General features: G+C 40.5%; 1 protein-coding gene across 2 annotated transcripts in view; it reads right to left on the bottom strand.

The window, feature by feature from the left end:
- The window catches only part of akt3a (v-akt murine thymoma viral oncogene homolog 3a), a 502,171-nt gene that overhangs the window by 255,181 nt on the left and 224,365 nt on the right, over positions 1-22,625 (bottom strand). For both annotated transcript variants that reach the window (XM_063055500.1, XM_063055501.1), the window contains exon 3: positions 10,085-10,210. In XM_063055500.1, coding sequence (XP_062911570.1) covers positions 10,085-10,210 — 126 coding nt within the window. The remainder of the gene's footprint in view (positions 1-10,084; positions 10,211-22,625) is intronic.

Below are 22,625 nucleotides of genomic sequence, written 5' to 3'. Positions count from 1 at the left end.
GGGAATACAGATACAAAATTCCCTAAAGGTGACATCACAGGTAGATAGGGTCGTAAAGAGAGCTTTTGGTACATTGGCCTTTATTAATCAAAGTATTGAGTATAAGAGCTGGAATGTTATGATGAGGTCATATAAGGCATTGGTGAGGCCGAATCTGGAGTATTGTGTTCAGTTTTGGTCACCAAATTACAGGAAGGATATAAATAAGGTTGAAAGAATGCAGAGAAGGTTTACAAGGATGTTGCCGGGACCTGAGAAACTCAGTTACAGAGAAAGGTTGAATAGGTTAGGACTTTATTCCCTGGAGCGTAGAAGAATGAGGGGAGATTTGATAGAGGTATATAAAATTATGATGGGTATTGATAGAGTAAATGCAAGCAGGCTTCTTCCACTGAGGCAAGGGGAGAAAAAAAACCAGAGGACATGGGTTAAGGGTGAGGGGGGAAAAGTTTAAAGGGAACATTAGGGGGGGCTTCTTCACACAGAGAGTGGTGGGAGTATGGAATGAGCTGCCAGACGAGGTGGTAAATGTGGGTTCTTTTTTAACATTTAAGAATAAATTGGACAGATATATGGATGGGAGGTGTATGGAGGAATATGGTCCGTGTGCAGGTCAGTGGGACTAGGCAGAAAATGGTTTGGCACAGCCAAGAAGGGCCAAAAGGCCTGTTTCTATGCTGTAGTTTCTATCAGGAAATTTAAAAACTTACAGATGCTGTGAATGAAAAATAACAATAGTTTCCTCTGTCTCCACCGCATCTGCTCTCAGGATGAGGCTTCTCATTCCAGAACGAAGGAGATGTCCTCCTTCCTCACAGAAAGGGGCCTCCCTTCCTCCACCATCAACACTGCCCTCAACCGCATCTCTTCCATTTTGTGCATGTTTGCCCTCACCCCATCCTCCTGTCAGCCCAACAGGAATAGATAGGGTTCCTCTTGTCCTCACCTTCAATCCCACCAGCCTGCACGCCCAGCACATAATTCTCTGCAACTTCTGCCATCTCCAATAGGATCCCACCAGCAAGTACGTCCTTCCCTCCCCCTACTTTCTGCAAGGATCACTCCCTACGTGAATCCCTTGTCCATTCATCCCTCCCCACTGATCTCCCACCTGGCACTTGTCCTTGCTACAGCTCCCTTACACCTCCTTCCCTCACTACCATTCAACACCAAACAGTCCTTGGAGGTGAGGCGACACTTCACCAAAGAGTCTGTTGGGGTCATCTACTGTATCTGGTGCTCCCAGTGTGGCCTCCTGTATATCGGTGAGACCCGACATAGATTGGGAGACTGTTTTACTTAACACCTACGCTCCACCCACCAGAAAAAGCAGGATCTCCCAGTAGCCACCCATTTTAATTCCACTTCCTATTCCAACATGTTAGTCCATGGCCTCCTCCACTGTCGCAATAAGGCCACACTCAGGTTGGAGGAGCAACACCTGGATGGCCTCCAACCTGATGTAATGAACATCAATTTCTCAAACTTCCAGTAATGCTCCTCACCCCACCATTCTGTATTTCCTCTCTCATCTTATCTCCAGACCTGCCCATCACCTCCTCTGGTGGTCCTCCCCCTTTTCTTTCTTCCATGACCTTCTGTACTCTCCTATTACATTCCCCCTTCATCTGCCCTGTATCTTTCATCAATCAACTTCCCAGCTCTTTACTTCACACCCCCCCCCCGTTTCACCTATCACCTTGTGTTTCGCCCTCCTCCCCCACCCACCCCCATCTTTTAACTGTAACGTTCAGTTATATTAGCTCGTGTATGTCTAGGGGAAATCCAGCCCAGCACCCGCCTCAACACTCCCCACAGGGTCGGTTGCCGCCCGAATCAATCACAAACATAATCATCAACCAGCACACCCAGTAAATTTTAACAAATACACTTTATAGATATTACTAATTCTATGACATTAATATACATTTGATACAGAGAGGAAAGTAATGAAAAAAAAGGCACCAACACTTATCAAAGTCCAAGTTCTTCGCACGCTACGTTGGAGCTCAATTCGACTTCAGACGACCACTCGAATTCCGTCGACTCACGGCTCGGGACCACCCTGAGTGATCGACCGGAGCCTCTCCACACGTCCACGGTCCTCCTCGTCTCTCCTCCGACTTCCCGCCAAAACTCAGTCCACAGTCATATCATACAGCATGGCATCCGAAAACAAAACGATACATAACCACCCATTGGCTAATAGAACCCTGTTATCTCATTTTAAAGTAAACAAACTGCTAGCGCAAACTCTCTTCAGCGTTAAAGCACAACAAAGCCGCATTCCCCAGATTAACATAACAAAGTCGCCATTTTAAATGTAACAAAAGAAAGACCCCGTACATAACTCTGCCTCATCTGCTTTTTGCTCCAGTTCTAACGAAGGTTCTCAACCCAAAACATCGAATGCACTCTTTTCCACAGATGCTGCCTGGCCTGCTGAGTTCCTCTAGCATTTTGTGTATGTTGCTTGGATTTCCAGCATCTGGAGATTTTCTCTTGTTTGGGAATAGAATATACTCAGCAGGCAAGCGGCATCTTTAGAAAGAGCAACAGTTAATATTTAAGGTTGAAGTTCCTTCATCAGAACTGCACAAAAGATTACAAGGCTGATGTCTCTGAACAAGTTATACTGGCTTGTCCGTGGAGGTAAGTTATAAACAAACAAAAGAATGCAAGAGTTGCAAATGTACAGCAGAAATAATGCCCAGCAGGTCAGGCTGGACATGACCTTCATTACTAGAAGGAATAAAAGGGAAAAATAAACAGACTGGGCTAATTTTAGCACTGAGGTAATACAACCGATACAGCAAAATCAAGCTACTTGAGGTTGTGCAATTTCATTATTGATTTCAGAAAGCTACAATACGTCCAAACAAAATATGAGATGCTGCTTTATTGTAACAGTACAAGAGGTCACACAACAAATAGGTCAAAGTGGAAGAGGAATTCTCCAAACAGCACCACAGAAAAAGATTTGTTAAAATCTCCCTCTCTCTCACAAATACTTTAAAGAATTATTTTCTTCCCACAATATAACAGAAGAAAGTTCTTGCAAAGATGAAGTTAACATGACATAGGAATCAGGGTATTATTCAATTTGACAGGTTCAACATTTAACAAAATACATTAAAATAAAAAGCTTTGTGACTTGTCAAATATGGGCAAGAAAACCTCTTGATTGGCATCTACCATTATCAATCAGCTACAGAATCAGAACACCTCCTTTCAGAACTACAGACCATCAAGGGCACCATACTGTATATACTCTATAACATCTCCTATAGAAAATATATAAAGAGGAGGTAGCAGAAAGGCTAGCTGTACATAAAGTGAATTAGTCACTTTATCCTGATGGAATGCATCATATCATGTTCAGCAAGGCAACCATAAAAATTATGAAGGCATTGAACACAATTCTCTAAACATGTAGTGACACAAGCATGGTGCATGAGAAATAAAGATCATATCTTGTACCATGTCATAAATGATAAACCTAGCAATGACAGATCAATGTTTAAAAAATCCTGGTTATGGGGAAACTTTATTCATCTGGGACAGAAGTAGCAGTCACAAATAGATTGATTAGAGAAAGACAGCAAGGATTAGTTACTGGCAAGTTTTCATCAACTTGACAGTCTTTCAGGTTGATAACAGGAAAAGGCAGTTAATGCGATGAACAGAATACTTTCATGAAATGAAACAGAAAATACTGGAAATACACAGCAGGTCAGGATACATCTGAGGGAGTAGGGTAAGCTTAAGTTTGATGAACCGTCTTTAATCTGAAGCATTGCCTCCATTTCCCTTCCTACAGAGCTGACATGACCTGAAGAGCATGTCCCGCATTTTCTGTTCTATTTCAGATTTCCAGCATCTGCAGTTGTTCTTAATTTTTATATTTAAAAAATCTGTTAGTGCCTCTTAAAGTGGAAGCCCATAGAATAAAATACAATTACAAAATGGAAGGAAAATCTGCTTTGTGGGTGCTATAATAGTGTAGCAGTTAGCGAGACTATGACAGCTTGGGGTGTCAGAGTTCGGAGTTCAATTCTGCCATCATCTGTAAGGAGTTTGTATAGTCTCCCTTTGGAATATGCGTGTTTCCTCTGGGTGCTCCGGTTTTCATTCCAAAGATGTACTGGTTAGTAGGTTAATTGGTTAATAGGTAAGTTATCCTGTGATGGAGTAGAGTTTAATTTGGGGTTGCTGCGATGCAGCTCGAAGGGCCACAAAGACCTGCTCCCTCTGTACTTCTAAATGAAAAAAAAACTTAGACAGAGACCAATGGTGAACAAGGTTTTTGAACTGAAAGGAAGTACACCATGGTGTCATTGGGACAGCACAAAGATGTCGCTGGAGAGCTGCTGCCTCACAACTCCAATAACCCAGTTCAGTCTTGCACTTAGCATAAACTGCATTAAATTTTCAGGTTCTTCTTATGACATGTTGAGTTTCCTCCCAAAGCTATGTGGGTAGGTAACCAATTGGCCAATGTAAGTAGGCAATAGAATGTATGGGGATTTGCAGAGTATAATTGACTGTGAAAATGTGTGAGGGAATGAGATTCCTCCGTGAGCTGGCATTGATTCAATGAGCCCATTACCTCCTTATAGATCATGAAATATGGACATATAATATGGTATTTCTCAGGGGTTAGTACATTGTAAACTCTGGAATTGTGCCCTGAAAACAATGACAAATGAATTGGTAGAATAGTCAACTATCAAGAGGATAGCAGCAGATTAAAAGAGACATCAAAATGCTGAAGGAATAAGTGGACATGTGGATGATGAAATTTAATGCAATTCAAGGAGGGAGATAATGCGATTCAAAATACACACCTGATTTATTTTATAATTTATTCTGAACATAGAGGCACAAGAGTCAGCAAGAAAGTTATGATCGACTTTGCTTAGTCACATCTAGGGAAAAGACAGAGGACACCCAGCTCTTCATGTCCGATTCAGCACTGAACAAGGTCATGGCAGGAACAGGAAGACAAGATTAGATTAGATTAGATTTCGAGCCTCTGGTCAGCCCTCTGACACCGAGCACCATCTCTGCAGAGCGCTTCAACCCCTGCCCCGGCAAAAGGCAATAAGCAAAGCCGAGGATTTGGGGCCTTCCCCCCTCTGAAGATTCTCGATCGCACAGTAGCAGCGGCAGCAAAGCAGGCATTTCAGAAGTTTCTCCAGCTGTTCCTCCATGCTTTTCACGTCCATCTCCATCAAATCAGGATTGTGCACGGTACCTACTTAACAAATACCGATATCATTTCGGAGCGGCCGCGCGCGCTGCATTGCACCACCATCTTCTCCTCCCCTCCCAAAGATAGTTTCTGAAACAAGTTTTTAAAATTATTAAGACCCTAGATAAAGTGAACAGGATGAAGTTAAAAATCAAATGTCATATGATGGCAACTGGCAAAGTAACAAAGGAAAAAGCCAGAGTCACAGAGTTGTACAGCACAGAAACTAATCCCATCTACCAGTATTAGTACTATATCCCGGAGTTCAAACCGGAGAAGTGTGAGGTGGTACACTTTGGAAGGACAAACTCCAAGGCAGAGTACAAAGTAAACGACAGGGTACTTGGTAGTGTGGAGGAGCAGAGGGATCTGGGGGTACATATCCACAGATCCCTGAAAGTTGCCTCACAGGTAGATAGGGTAGTTAAGACAGTTTATGGGGTATTAGTGTTCATAAGTTGAGGGACAGAGTTTAAGAGTCGCGAGGTAATGATGGAGCTCTAAAAAACTCTGGTTAGGCCACACTTGGAGTACTGTGTCCAGTTCTAGTCGCCTCACTGTAGGAAGGATGTGGAAGCATTGGAAAGGGTACAGAGGAGATTTACCAGGATGCTGCCTGGTTTAGAGAATATGCATTATGATCAGAGATTAAGGGAGCTAGGGCTTTACTCTTTGGAGAGAAGGAGGATGAGAGGAGACATGATAGAAGTATACAAGATATTAAGAGGAATAGATAGAGTGGACAGCCAGTGCCTCTTCCCCAGGGCACCACTGCTCAATACAAGAGGACATGGCTTTAAGGTAAGGGTTGAGAAGTTCAAAGGGGATATTAGAGGAAGGCTTTTTTACTCAGAGAGTGATTGGTGCGTGGAATGCACTGCCTGAGTCAGTGGTGGAGGCAGATAAACTAGTTAAATTTAAGAGACTACTAGACAGGTATATGGAGGAATTTAAGGTGAGCGGTTATATGGGGGGGGGCAGGATTTAAGGGTCAACACAACATTGTGGGCTGAAGGGCCTGTACTGTGCTGTACTATTCTATGTATGTTCTATCCTTCTTTGCCTAACCTAAACAAGAGCCTCTCTATATGCTTCTTGAATGTAGTATTGCATCTGATTCCACCACTTCCTCTATAAGTACTTTGCAAACGTCATTGTCTGAACAAATTCCTCTCACCTTAAAACTATGCCTTGTTTTTTTGACTGGGAGAAAGATTTTGACCATTTACCCTGCCTATGTCTCTCAATCTTATATCATTCAGCTCTTCGAGAGGGGGCAGAACAAGTTCACCCAATTAGCCTCTTGCCACCCCGGGAAAACACGCCAGCCAATATAATCTTTTCCTATAACTAAATTCCTTCAATCCAAACAATATACTGATGAATTTCCTCTGAACCTCCTCCAGCACATTCTGCTTAGAGTGGTAACCAGAACTACACACAACACTCCCAACTGTGGACTCATGAACTGCAATTAATATTCACAATGGGTTCTCCTTTACAGTGGAGAAATCATTCAAGTATATTGGCTCTGCAGAACACAGGTATTTAGACTGCAGGGGGGGACCTTGACCTTTCTGTTACCTGATACTTTAATTCTCCATCCCACTCTGGCCTATTAATCTGGCCTCCCGCACGGTTACAAGGCCCAAAGAATACTTGAGAAACAGCACTTTATCCTGCATTCAAGCACATTGATCCCCTGGATTCATTCTGGCGACCCAATCAGCAACAGGAGCAGGCCACAGTGACAAGGTTTCTATCAGATCAGCAAAGCTTGTTTAAAAGTACAGAAGGGACAAGTGGGGCAGCCACTGTTGGGAGCAGGTCAGTGGTGAAAGTAGGAATGCCAGGCTTTGGCTTAATGGAGGCTTCCGCTCAAAAGAGGTGTTAGCTCTGATTAAGTTTCTGCAAAGCTTTCCTTTTTTCCCCCCCCCCCTTACTGTACTTGGTGTAGTACATAGCTATTTGTGTGTTCTTCATGCCAGATGTTGGAGTCCTGAGAGACCCAGAGTCACCCAGGGAACTACATCTGCGTGGTGCATCCAGCTGCAGCTCCTTGAAGACTGTTACGGATCTGGAGCAGCAGCTGGATGACCTTCAGCTTGTACAGCAGAGTGAGGAGCTAATTGATCAGAGTTACAGGGAAGTGGTGCACCACTGGGCCATTCCACTCAAAAATAAGTGTACTATTTTGGATAATTTTGTTGGGGGTGGGAGGATGACCTCCCAGGAGAATCCTACGGAGACTGGATTACTGGCACTGAGCATAGGTCCGCAGTGCAGAAGGGAAAGAGGAAGAAGAGAAGAGCAGTAGTGATCAGGGACTCGATAGTCAGGGGAACAGGCAGGAGATCCATGAACGTGAATGGGACACCTGAATGGGATATTACCTCCCAGGTGCTTGGGTCAGGGATGTCTTGTATTGCGTCTACAACATTTTGGAGAGGGAAAAAGAGCAGACAGGTGCCTTGGCACATATTGGTACTAATGACATAGGAAGGAAATGCAAAGAGGTCCTGAAAAGAGAATTTAGAGAGCTAGTAGAAAGCCAAGAAGCAAGACCTCCCGGCTAGTAATTTCTGGATTGCTGCCTGTGCCACACACCAGTGACTGTAGAAACAGGATGATGTGGCAAATTAATGCATGGCTGAGAAGCTGGTGCAGGGGACAGGGCTTCAGGTTCTTGGATCATTGGAATCTCTTCTGGGGGAGGTATGATCTGTTCAAAAGAAACAGAGGCATTGGCTGATTGGTAGGAGGCACCGAGTGGGAATAAGATTCCTTTTTCTGGTTCGCTGCCAGTGACTAGTGGTGTTGGGATCACTTTTTTTTATCCTTTATATCAATGATCTAGATGATAGAATAGATGGCTTTGTTGCCAAGTTTGCAGATGATACGAAGATCGGTGGAGGGGCAGGTAGTGTTGAGGAAACAGGCAGGCTGCAGAAGGACTTAGACAGATTAGGAGAATGGGCAAGAAAGTGGCAAATTAAATACAATGTTAGAAAATGCATGGTCACGCACTTTGGTGGTAGAAATAAATGTGCAGATTATTTTCTAAACTGGAGTAAAATTCAAAAATCTAAGATGCAAAGGGACCTGGGAGTCCTTGTGCCCAGTACCCTAAACGTTAACTTGCAGGTAGACTTAGCGGTAAGGAAGGCAAATACAAGAGGTCAGGAATACAAGAGCAGGGATGTGATGCTGAGGCTTTATGGGGCACTGGTAAGGTCCCACCTTGAGTATTGTGACAGTTTTAGGCTCCTTGTGGAAGAAAAGACGTGTTGACATTGGAGAGGGACTAGAGGAGAGATGACTCCGGCAATGAAAGGGTTATCATACAAGGAATGTTTGATAGCTCTGGGTCTGTACGCACTGGAATTTAGAAGGATGGGGTGGGGCAAGATCTCACCTTTCAAATGTTCAACGGCCTAGACCAGGTAGATGTGGAAAGGAAGTTTCCCGTGATGGGGGAGTTTAGGACAAGAGGGCACAGCTTCAGGATAGAGGGGTGCCCATTTAAAACAGAAGCAGAGAAATTTCTATAGCCAGAGGGTGGTGAATTTGTGGAATTTCTTACCACAGGCATCTGTGGAGGCCAGGTCACTGAGTGTATTTAAGGCAGAGCTTGACAGGTTCTTGATGAGACACGGCATCAAAGGTTACAGGGAGAAGGCCAGGTAGTGGGGCTGGGGAGGGGGAAAAAGGATCAGACATGATTGAATGACAGAGCAGCCTCAATGGGGAAATGGCTTAATTCTATTCCTATGGTCTTATGGTCTGATAGAAAATTTGATTTGTGTCTGCAACAATCATCCATTTTATGATATTGGTTCAGCTTGTTTCTCTCCACCCTCCTCACCCCACATCCTTCCCTATATTGCCTTTCTCCTCTCTCTGGGAGCGGAGGTCACACTCAGCTTGAAGCGCTTGGCATTTCTTTCTGTTCTGCATTTTGTAATTCCCACATTCTATTGTCTATAAAGTTCTCACTCTAACTTCTCCCATTGACTTACTGGCCTCATAACCTCGATTCTCATGGTCACCCAGTTTCCACCCGCTCTGCAGTTTAAGTTTATTTTGTGTCCTTTCTAGTTCTGATGGTATGTCTTTGACTTGAAACGTTAGCTTTGTTTCTCTTCTTACAGGTGTGTCCAAATCTGTTGAGTCTTTCCTTTATTTTGTATTTCCAGCTTTTGTAGTTATCTTGATATTCACATCCTAAGATTAACCACCTTCAGTTGCCATAACTGAAGAAATAAAGATAGCTGAATGCGCAGAAAGAGTCAAAGGAAATCAAGTACAAAATGAACTTCATGTGAACTGAGGTTACAAGGCTTAACAAGTATATATGAAACTAAACATTTGGATTAGGAAATATCAAGTTAATATTCAACTAGTTGCAATTTTTGTTCATACTACATTTGAAAATCATGATCTCCCTTACAGTTAAAAAACAATTTTATTGCTCAATGGAATAACACTCCATCATTTGACAAGTAGTCTGGCAAATTTAAGTGCCTTCCCTTCCTTTTCCTTCCTATTTCACACACATTGTTGCAAGAATACTGAAATGTTCTGTCCAATAGACGCACCGTCTTTAACTATGAATTTATACATTCATAGTGTTGTACAGTACAGAAACAGGCCCTTCTGCGAACTCTACCATATAGAACCACCCTCCAGACTTTCAAGTCATTACATTAACAGAAATCAAGTTATGTTAAAAATAATAGCTCAGAGCACTGGAATTAAAAAAAGAAAATCACATTGAGATATTACTGTGAGCATCAGGAAAACTAAAAAAAACAACTGTTCAAGACTTACTTGCCACTGAGAAGTTATTCAAAGGGTATGGTAAATCTGCATCTTGCGGTTTCTCCTTGTATCCTATGAAGGATCCATCAGTCTTCAATAGAAAGTACCTTGGTCTCCAGTTTTTGATATATTCTCCTACCAAAAAAAATAAGATACTTAGCAACTGCGCTGAGGTAACTAATCCCTGCAAGTAGAGCATGATGCCCAATTTCATTTTCCATGAAAAAAAATTTAAAGCTGGGTAAGCTGCATCTTTCAAAATTGGACCGTGCTGTTACACCTGTAACTTTTCACAGGGCTGAAAAGTAGTAAAACTTTTGGAGCTTAAGTTCAACTTGTTAAAATATGTCAGAACTCTTATATACCAGGTAAATAAAGTTGTATTAACAGACTTGGTCCATAATTTGATAACCTCATCCAGAAAATGACTCACATCCAGGGTGGATTTGTGGAAATAAATAACCATTCCAGTTCATTCTCAAAGAATCCGCTAAAAAACTGAATTTGGCTTGACTGTCATTATACACCTTCACAACAAGCAAAACTCACAATTAGTTTTAAAAAAAGCAATTGTAAAGATAAAAAAAGAAAGAAAATACTCAAGTCTAATTATTTCTAAATTAATTGGAAAATAATCCATAATGTATAATTTTCTACTAAATAGACAGTGTACTGCTCTGTCACAAACTTATTCTATCAACTTTTTGGAAATATAACTAACCACTGATGCCATTAAGCATACCCTGTTCTTGAACATAAATGAGGCAGTAAATGAGTCAGATGAAAAAGGGAAAGTGCAGATATCTAGCTTTCGGAATTGTGAACATCATCCCTATTTTTTGACTATTACAGGAGGAGCTGAAATGATTAGAAATGTGTAATTTAGAGGCACTTCTGGTAAAGAATTACAAATAGAATGCAGTTAAATTATATAAAAGATCAGCAAAACTGTAGTTTTGCACAAAAATGCTTATCTATGCAAAAGTCATGAACTGTTCAAAATTCATATTAGGGTTAGGAGAAGCAAAATTAGCATTCCTCCAGGTAAAGGCTCTTCTGCTGTGGTACATGACTGCAGAAATAAATATCCAAGGCAAGTAGGTTCAAGTGTACCAGCACTAGTTTCTCTCATACTTTTAGAAAGTTGCTCTCCCAAAAATATACAGTGATGCATTATATAATGAAAGATTACCAAATGATATCGTACAAATAAAAAACAATGCCTTCTTCACCTCAACACTGAAAGCAACCAATTCCACAATTCACGAATGTAGCCCATTACCACATTCTCAAGTACAATTTGAGATGGATAACAAACATTAGCTTGATGCTTAGATTTTAAAAAACGATATATACACAAGAGTAATTCCACAAACAAATCTCTTCAATCTCAACAGGCAAATTAATGAACTGTTTTATACATCCATAGCTCATGCACACAGGCATTCAATTTGGCCCAAGCACAAATCCGGTGCTTCAAGCTATAAAACCAGCTGTAGCTTTCAGGCTAAGCAATATAAATAAGCTTTTCCACAATCCATATCTTATCCTAAATTAGTTTGTAGGTAAAAAAATTCTCCACCAATTCAAAAGAGCTTCCCTACCAGTACTTGATCTTTTTATAAGATTAGCCAATAAAGATCCTGATAAGATTGAGTTTCAGGTGTACTGAAATCCTATTGTGCTCAGAAAGACACAGGCCTACAAATATCCCATAATGACAAGTGCACATAACTTCCAAACTCCAATATGTTCTTAAGTTTGTTCCTACAAATGGCAGTTTCCTATGTGCACAGTGCAAATGATTACAATTGATAACTCAAGTTTCCTGCCACCCATTCATTGTCAGAGAAGTACAATACGCTGGAGAAAATCAGCACATCAAGCAGCATTTATGAGGGCAAAGAGATATCATCCATATTGAGAGCAGTGTTTGCAATTCTTTTCAATACCAGTCTAGGTATCACACTACATCAAACCCCAATGCAAGCACCACGCTACATTAAACAAGTGAAAATTTTTTCTCAACTGGACTGTGGTTTAACATATTTAAAGCAAAGTCTAATTTGTGTAACAGGAACGTGGAAGGCAAAGCAGCAAGTACTGACCACACTGCAGAGAATTCACTTCCTGCTACTTTATCTCAGAAAGTTTGGCAGAATGTTATTGTGCCAAACAAGCCCTTAATTTGGACAAGATTGGATTACGTTGGAAACATATTCATAATATACTTCAATGAGGAAAATAATACTCCAGGATATAAAGGAAAAAACGAGAGGTCCCTACTGCTTGGTGGAAATGTGCTTATAGATTTCAAGCTTAAGTCTTTGCTTATTTCGCCATTTACGAACCCGTTAGTTCTTTAAGGAATTTGGAAGACATTCATTCCAGTTATTTGGAAGTCCAAATGAAAAGTTTGAGTGACTTTGGCATTTTATGAAGACTGACTTATGAACCATTCTTAGTTAGTCCTGACGAAGGGTCTCGGCCTGAAACGTCGACTGCACCTCTTCCTAGAGATGCTGCCTGGCCTGCTGCGTTCACCAGCAACTTTTATATGTGTTTTTGAATTTCCAGCATCTGCAGAATTCCTGTTGTTTATGAACCATTCTGTTTCTTCTGAACAGCCTTCCTCTCCACATGAATCAAGATTGTTTATTGTCATTCTTCAAGTATAGGTGTCCCCCGCTTTTCGAATGTTCGCTTTACAAAACCTCACTGTTACGAAAGACCTACATTAGTACCCAGTTTTCGCTTTCAGAAGGTATTTTCACTGTTACGAAGAAAGGCAGCGCATGATAAAAAATCAGCGCGCGATAAAAGGCAGCGTGCTCCCTGAGCAGCTGCTCTCCCCGAATTCGGAATGGCATTTCTTAAACACGTGCCTGTGAGCAGCCGTTTGCAAGATGAGTTCTAAGGTGTCGGAAAAGCCTGAAAGGGCTTGAAAGGGTGTTACACTTAGCGTAAAACTAGACATAATTAAGCGTTTCGACCGCGGTGAACGAAGCAAGGACAAAGTGAGTTTGGCTTGTGGGAGTTGACGAAGGTGATGTTGAAGATGTTTTGTCATCCCATGACCAAGAACTGATAGATGAAGAGCTGGCGCAATTGGAAGAGGAAAGGATAACAATCAAAACCAAATGCAGTAGCAAAAGTGAAGCAACTGCGTGAGATTTTCGCTGCAATGATAAAGTACGACTTTAATTTTGAAAGGGTACGTAGGTTTTGGGGATATTTGCAAGACAGTTTGAGTGCTTACAAACAACTGTATGATAGAAAAATGCACGAGGCTCAGCAGACAAACAAGCCTTCCACATCAGCCACAGCAGATGACAAACCTCGACCTTCGACATCGAGGCGGGCAGTCATAGGAGAAGATGAGCTGCCTGCCCTGATCGACGACGAGATGACACCCCCGTGTCCCACCACGCCAACCCCCAGGCCCCAGACAGATACTGTACCAATTCGTGGAGAATGCAACAGTAGCCGGGAGGCACACAGCATATCTTTAAGAAAAAAGCCAAAATAAACATGCTAATTAATTAGGTGCCGCCTAGCACATAATTGTCGGCCCAGATCAGAGGCGATGCAATCAGCAATCGCCTCTGATCTGCGCCGACATTTACGTGCCGGGCAGCACCTAATTAATTAACGTGTTTATTTTGGCTTTTCTCTTAAAGATGTGCTGTGTGCCTCCCGGCTACCACTGCATTCTCCGCGTCAATGTATTGGGTCAGCGGCCCGGAGGGTGGGGACCACTGCACCACCCAACCTGCGACAACTCAGTCTAATACACCATCATCAGTGTGCTCGGCGCTGTTTTCCCAATTCCGGTAAGTGATACTAGACTGTACATACATTATTTCTACTTTATATAGGCTGTGTATTTTTACGTGTTATTTGGTAGATTTGGCAGCTTCATAGCTTAAAGGTTACTGGAGAGTGCATTTATGCCAACAGCGTTTGCGTGAGATTTTCGCTACGGAGATCTGTGCAGGCAATCGTTGTAGAGAAGTATTTCTACTTTATATAGGCTGTGTATTTATCATATCATTCCTGCTTTTACTATACGTTACTGTTATTTTAGGTTTTATGTGTTATTTGGCATGATTTGGTAGGTTATTTTTGAGTCTGCGAACGCTCACAAAATTTTCCCATATAAATAAATGGTAATTGCTTCTTTGCTTTATGACATTTCGGCTTACGAACCATTTCATAGGAACGCTCTACCTTCGGATGGCGGGGGAAACCTGTATTTTGTTCTCCTTTAAACTCGTGTACTAAAGCAGCGGTCCCCAACCACCGGGCCACAAAGCATGAGCTACCGGGCCGCGAGGAAACGATATGATTTGGCAATATGAGTCAGCTGCACCTCTCCTCATTCCCTGTCAAGCCCACTATTGAGCCATTACGCATGCCGGGTCATTACCCACGCGTCATCCATGTCAGCGTGGGAAGGAGATCAACTCCTTGAGCTTGCAAATGACGGCGGGCTGAAAGGTATGTTTGACATAACATCTCTGTCGGCATTCTGGATCAAAGTCAAGGCTAAATATCCTGAGATAGCCACGAATGCACTAAAAACGATGCTTCCATTTCCAACATTTTTCTGCGAAGCGGAGTTTTCTGCAATGAATGCAACGAAAACTAAATTGCGAAATAGACTGGACATAAGGAACCCCCTTCAAGTATCGCTATCTCCCATCACCCCTTGATGGGACCGTCTTGTTGCAGGAAAACAAGCCCAGGGCTCCCACTGATTCAGTGATATTGGTGTGTTGCAATGATTCTGTATGTTCATACGGGGAAAATATGTGCTGTGTGTTTAATATCCAAACGTTACTTAAAATGTTATGATGCTATTGACTTACTTATATAATCATATAACAATTACAGCACGGAAACAGGCCATCTCAGCCCTCCTAGTCCGTGCCGAATGCTACTCTCACTTAGTCCCACTGACTTGCACTCAGCCAATAACCCTCCATTCCTTTCCTGTCCATATACCTATCCAATTCTTCTTTAAATGATAATATCAAACCTGCCTCTACCACTTCTACTGGAAGTTCGTTCAACACTTACTTCAAGCTCCCCTAATAATTGACTTATCACTATATTCATGCGAGGAAAATATGTGCTGTGTGTTTAATATTAAATTTCTTTAGATAAACTCTTTTAGAAACGAAATTGAGTGTATTAGCCATTTATAAGTGACTTATAGTTGACTTATCAACTATATTCCGGTCGTGATTAATTCCCCCCACCACCCCCTGGAACAGAATCGCCAAAAATGATATGCAGGGAAAAAAATCAGCAGGTACAGGCATCTGCAGGTCACGCATGCGCACTGGTGCCTGCGCGAGGTTTCATGGTCATTGTAGTCTTTCTCTGGGTAAACACAACGTATTTGACTGCTACTCTTGTCCGTTGGCAACCCTACCCACCCCCCACCCCCGGTTAGCTGGTCCGCAAGAATATTGTCAATATTAAACAGGTCCGCAGTGCAAAAAAGGTTGGGGACCCCTGCACTAAAGGATGACAATAAACAATCTTGAATCTTGAGAGATACTGTTTCTAAGAATTCGCTATTCAAGATTTCACTGGTTCTCAAAAATTACCCCAGGCAACCTACATTTTTGGAAGATTGGAAGGTTGTATACTTACCACCAAATACAACAACCAATAGATCAAGGAATAAATGAATTTTTAAAGCACATTACCAACATCAGACATTTTCTCAAGCTATGTATGTAACTGATGCAGCAGAAAGAAAGACTCTAAGGGAATTGTGGAAGTCATACAACATGGTAAAAATACTACAGATTTTTGGGCTGGGGTAAAGTAGACAAGTATGAATGATAGAAACTATGTATTAATTTTATTCATGATTTCTGAAGATTTCAAGAGATGATACATGATAAGGAGGAAGTGGAAGCCCTTGGTAATCAACTTGAGTATGATATTAATGAACATGACATCACTGAATGGCTTGAATCTCATGAAGAGTTATACAATGAAGACTATGGAACTGGAAAAACAACTGTTAGAAAAGGAAAATGACTAAATTGAAGCCTCGCAACCTGAAAAGAGAATCACTACAAAAGGATTGGAGGCAGAAAAAAATCTGAAAGTTTGGCAAGATATACCAAGGCTTATAAAAGGTGTCAATGAGAGTATTCAATGCCACAAAGAATTTTTTTTTTGAAAAAAGAACAGCAGTTCAATCTAACTCATCTTAAAGTTTGAAAGGAAATCAGAACCAACTGCCTCCATCTCTAGAACCAGTTCCATGTACCTCAGACCACCCATATAACCATGTGTTTGTAAGGACATTTTTTCACTTATGGACATATGTAAAAGTAGGACCAATTTGTAACCAATAGATACGCTGAAAATACTGGTATAATGGTTTATGCTTAATTTTGGATATCAATAGAAAGCAAAGAAACTGAAACAGAAACACACCATATTAATCTAATAAACAGGAGATAATGTGTAATTTGAACAATATTCAATAGGCAATGATGCAGAAAAAAATTTATTTATTTTGTACTCGAGAATATGTTGCCCATTCAAATACAACTGTGTTTCTGTACATCCCTTGATTACTTTATCTCAACTCATTTTAAATTTACTTTTTAAAAGCCATACAATATTATAATTTATTTGTGCAACCTGGCAATTTTAAGAAGGGGAGGAAACTGGGATCTGGCAAGGGGGAATGAAACAAGGTATACATTTCCCAGTGAGTCAAATACTGAACCATTGGGATTTCCAAATCAGATAGATAACAGGTTGTTGGAGTTACTATTTTTTTTAAAGACAGGTCAAAGTGAATAGAGAATAAACAAGAATATGATGACAAAGTATAGCACCCACCATGATTATCTTGAATGGAAGAGCAAGACTGAAAGTTCAAGTGGCTTACAACTGTTTTTATTTTCCAATGTTTCTGTCATATTATAAAAAAGTCCTCAATTTAAAATAGTGCAATGCAATTTCTATAATTAGTTGGTCCAGGTGGTTAGCTGCTGCCAAGATAGTTATGACCATTGTGATGAACTTGCACACAAGAAAAATAGAATTAAAATCCTTAAGGTCATGGTTGAGTCACTTTAATTCGGCCCTTTGTGGCTGACTTCAAAATATCCTTGTATCAGGATGGGAGCAAGTTGTCCAATAGCTCTCTCTCTTGGCTACTGATGGAATATGCTACATGGCCTGCAAATTAGAGGGGTGTTGCCTTCCAAGATTAAACTGTGCCAGACAATGAAAACCCAGACAAACTTGAAAAATATTTTCCTAAAAGCCAATACATAAAGCAAATTTCTATTAATCATTTATTATTAAATACACATGCTGAAAGATCAAGTTGAAATACGAGTTCAATAAGCATTACTAATTTTTTTAGTAACTTGCTTGATGGCACAAATAAAATAACTGGGATGCATTCAGTGCCCCAAATGGAAGGGACATATGGTACTCAGTGATTCAGTTCCTGAACCCTGTGGTTATTGTTAGTTTGAGCATGACTCTGTGCTAAATGAGACTCTGGGATTCAAACATGGTGTTAAAAAGCCTGCAGCTGGGAGTCTTCTAGTTGGTGCAAGTTTCTACCAGACCTCCAAGTTAATCTAACTGAGATAACACAGCTTTTTTTTGCCATCATTAATATTTAAGCAAACTGCTACCAAGCTCAATTCAGTGGAAGGAAAAAACAACTCAAATTTTGTTTTATAACTACTAGGAACAATAACAAAAATAACAGACAAACCTCCCATGATGTTGTTAATACAATTGATTTGACAGTAGTTATGTATCTTCTCTGGTGGTGGTGGGTGCAAGGGTGTGGGGAGGGAGGGGTGTTGGGCTGAAAGAGGGAACACCAGAAGCAGGAATCACAAATTTAAAACTCAAGACATAGGAGATTCTGCAGTGACATGAAGAAACTGTAGTGACCTCACTTCAGTCAGAAGGCTATTGAGATTGTCGATTAAATTGGTAGTGGAGTACTAGAGATACACTGTCCTGGAGTAGATAAATGGAGCCAAGTTACACATTAGTTGTGATCTACATCTGGTTCCAAGTTTTAATGTAATACCCCACTCGATCTTTCCTCAACATGCAGCAATAGCAACATTCTCAAAATTCATGTACAATTCTATGTGGCATCAGGCCAGGCAGCATCTCTCAGAAGAGGTACAGTCGATGTTTCAGGCTGAGACCCTTCGTCAGGAGGGTCCTGACGAAGGGTCTCGGCCTGAAACGTCGACTGTACCTCTTCCTAGAGATGCTGCCTGGCCTGCTGCATTCCCCAGCTTGTGTGTTGCTTGAATTTCCAGCATCTGCAGAATTCCCGTTGTGTACAATTCTATGTGGTATTGTTTTTTCCTGTAATGTAGTGGCCAGAAATGTTCATTACTTAGGTCCCAGCTAATATGTTTTGTTAGGACAAATTAACTCTTCTCAGGATTCTCATGTTTCAATGACAAACTGCCATCTTCAAGATCACAGTCCAAGTACGGACTGGAATTCAATTGTAACAAGGTGGGAGAGTGGAAACCTGATTGGATGAGGACTAACCAATCAGGAGGGAAGGAATATAGGGGTATAAATACCATTAGACCAGACATGCCCAGGCATCATCTCTGAAGACGATGACAGAGTTTGTCATCGAAACATCGGTTATTATTGATACCTGTACCCGGCTTGAAGCCTGAGAAGAGTTTATTCATCATATATGTGCCAGGAAAGCACTAGATCCTTTTTCATACTTTGTTATGGCTTAATATGCTTTGAAAATTACCCTCTCTGGGTTTACATTCTATTGGCTAGTGAAATATTGTTAATGCACTGCAACAAACTTACCCACTTGTCCTACTACCATTGAGGATCTGTAAATAAGCACTCCTTCCTTGAACTTGGACCACTGCTTTCCTGTCTATTCTCTTACTTCCTATGTCTGCCTTAAACTTACAATTTCATTCTTCTGACTGAATCCCATTTATCTCTTTGTTGCCAAACAGATGAGTCCATTGATAGGGACTCGTCAATGAAAATTATGCGTTTCCTCGCTGTCAACAAAGTCAATTCTTATATTATCTTGATTCATAGCTCCTTTATTCAAAAGCCACTGAAAATGCAAGTGACCTAGCACTACACAAAACCCAGAGCCATTTATTGATCAATGGACCAAATAACTTTTACCCATGACTTCCTGCCAATAAGCAAACTTTGAATTAAACATCATTTACCACATTATAATTCATGTAAATAATATCCACTGTTTTTAATCTTAAAAATAAAATTTTACTTTAACTATTATTGTCCTTAATGAATCTGCACTTATCTAAACAAATCATGTATAATAGTACTCAGAGGAGGAGAAGATGGTGGTGCGACGCAGCTTGCGCGGGCAGTCCGGTGAATGATATCTGTAATCTATCAAGAAGGGTGCGGTGCACAATTCTGATTTGATGGAGACAGACGTGAGAGAACGAAGGAACATCTGGAGAAACTTCTGAGATGCCTTTTTCGCTGCCATTGTTACTGTGTGATCCTGAATCTCCGGAGGGGAAGGCCCTGAATCCTCGGCTTTGCTTGTTGCTCAGCGGCCGAGGTAGGGTCAAGGTGCTCGGTGCTTGGTGTCGAAGGGCTGGTCGGAGGCTCGAAGTTTTCAGGCGGACTCAGAGTCGGCTGGGGTCGGGTGCTTCCAATGCATCGGCAGTTGTCGGCGCCTGAGGTTTACGGCAGGGAGAGTTTCTCCCTTCTGCCGCCTGCAACTGGACGATCGGGAGTCAATCGGAACTTTGAGACTTTTTTTTTACCGTTCCCATGGTCTGTTCTTTATTAAATTATGGTATTGTTTTGCACTGCTGTAACTATATGTTATAATTACGTGGTCTTGTCAGTGTCAGTCTTTGATTTGTCCTGTTTTTTTGTGATATCACTCTGGAGGAACACTGTATCATTTCTTAATGCATGCATTTCTAAATGACAATAAACAAGGACTGAGTGTCCTCATAATCTAAAAATTTCTTCCAATCATTTTCTCAAGTTGACTGGACCACAACTTGTCTTTTCAAGCAATAGTAATATGAAGTACTTCCACTCCAATCCCTCTTGCAACATACTTACAATTGGGAGGGATTGGTAAACAGTCAATCAGAAATGGAAACTAAGTCACTTTAAAATTTCAGGAAGTCACTTGGCTTGCACTGTAGGGAAAAATTCATTTGTTTTCTTTCATCAACCGCACTCCACAGACAAATATGAATACAGATCAGACACATGAAATAGGAAGTCTATAACTTGATTGTCAGGATAAAGGACATTGATTTTATTTAGATAAATACAGGGACTTCTGTGCATTTTTTCTGAGGGAATCTGTATAAAAGCCTATAGAAATCAACCGTTTACTCTGAATGCAAAAAAGGGAAAGAGGTAAGTGATGGCGTTCTCACAAAATTATATCCATTCATTCACGAGGATGAAAGCACCTTTTACCACAGGATGCATTCCAAATTAGCATCAAGCCTTTGGTTGGTAACTGCAGATTTGCCAAGATTCTTTTTGGATGTTTTCTTCTTAAAAAAGCTTTCAGGTAATAAATGAAACAGTGAACATAATTAATAGTTTGGCTGTATGGCACTGTCACTGCAAAACTAAAATAGCACCTTTTAAAATACTAGACTGTGGCTTTGACAGAAGATTATATAACAATGACAAATTTGAGGTAATAGTTTAGTTTGACAACTTAAAATCAATTTTCTAAGTTTCCAAACTAGATATTCCTGATGTACATGAACATCTGTACTTATATTCAGTCTTCCTTGAAAAATAATTCCAAACAGGTGATAATATTACAGCTGTTTGTTTTGATTATACATAAAAGTTCACCATAGGGACCCTCAATGCCAGATAACTGTGCTTTCAGTTTGAAACAAAGTTCACATTTTACAAGGTTTTTTTTGTAGTTCACTGACATCAGGAACAAAAATAGGACCAAATCTGTAGTATTCCAAGATTACTTGAAAATGGAAATGCACACATTCACAAAACTGCCATTCTTTCCCCGTGCACAATGCCTGTTGAAATATTTTAAGGAATCTAAAGAATCCTTTTAAAAAAATGCAAAATCATTAGGCAAATAATTTCTACATTAGCCACAAAATTATAATAAGAAAATAAGAAATGATGAAGCAGCGCCACAAATTGGAAAGAACATAATCCTTATAGAGACCCAATACATTAAGTATATTAAAAATTGGAATTCGTAATTTTAATAACCACAGTACCTTTAAGCAATATTTGATATTCAATACAAAAAAGTTATAACATTGAAATACAGCAATTTTTTGGATAAAAGAGATTATATATTGCCAGAAGACAAGACCACTATAGAGCATTTTCAACCTTGTGAGTATGTTGTTTGACATCTGCACATGTTTATGCGTCTCTCGAATAAGCTCTTGAACACCCTGCTGGAGCTGTCATTTTTTTTTATTCTTCCTATCTGGCAGATGGCAAGTCAACAATCGACATCAACAGCAGCAATGCCTCACCGCAGAATTGCCTGCTCCTTGCGTCACAGACACAATAATAAACTCTTTGTTGTTCGTCCACAATACAGCTGCTTAAACCACTTTGGTATGAAGCCGGTCTGCTGAAAACACAAACTCCCTTCTGTCAGGGGTTTGTTTAAAAAAAAACGGCAAAATGTTAAACAACCAAAGCCACAACACAGCTGCAAACAACCAGATACTTCAAAAGCTCCTCCCTAACAAAGACCCCAAAAAGGGGCTTGTCTGCATCTTATGAAGCAATTAAAAAGTATGACAGCTTGTTTTGTACGTACAACAACTGGACAGACGTTAACAGCAAAACAAAATATGCATAACTACTGACAGATTTACTAAGAATTTTACAAAATTTCTGTACGGTCAAGAAAATACAAGCAAACGCTCAAAATATCAAAATTTTATTTTCAAAGATCAAGATTTCAACCATTTTTTCTAGCAGTTATTGGACAAAATAAATATTGCTCACTTATTTTACTAAGTAGTTTTCATCAGTCTTAATCAAGTGTTGTACACAAGCTTTATTTGTTGCAATTTATAATCAAACAATGGAAAGTACTAAAAGTATAAAAGTATTAACCCCCTCATATCCTCAATCTTTCACTGAATGCTGACTTTGTCTATGATCTGTTTATCCAGCTAAAGAATGAGTACAAGGAGACCAACAGCTGTGAAAAGGATGGAAAAGGCCAATGTAAGGTTTATTTTGAGCATATTTAAAGTTTCGTATTCCATCAAGCTCCCTAATTCCACTAGGCTAACTGACATCACAAATTTAAAGTTATGCTCCCTGCTCAAGTGCCAAAAACAAACAATTTAAAAATCAATGTTAATTGATCTTCCGCTGAGATACTCCTGGTCAAAAATAAATATGGTACCTTCACACAGGTTTGCTCAGCTGTCTGTAAATATATAGCCCACCTGCTCAATTTGGTAACAGCACTTGCATCATCCAACAGTTCAATCCATTG

The sequence above is a fragment of the Mobula hypostoma genome, chromosome 8 (genome assembly GCF_963921235.1).
Source record: "Mobula hypostoma chromosome 8, sMobHyp1.1, whole genome shotgun sequence".
NCBI classification, from domain to species: Eukaryota; Metazoa; Chordata; class Chondrichthyes; order Myliobatiformes; family Myliobatidae; genus Mobula; species Mobula hypostoma.
This window is presented reverse-complemented; position numbering and strand designations above follow the sequence as displayed.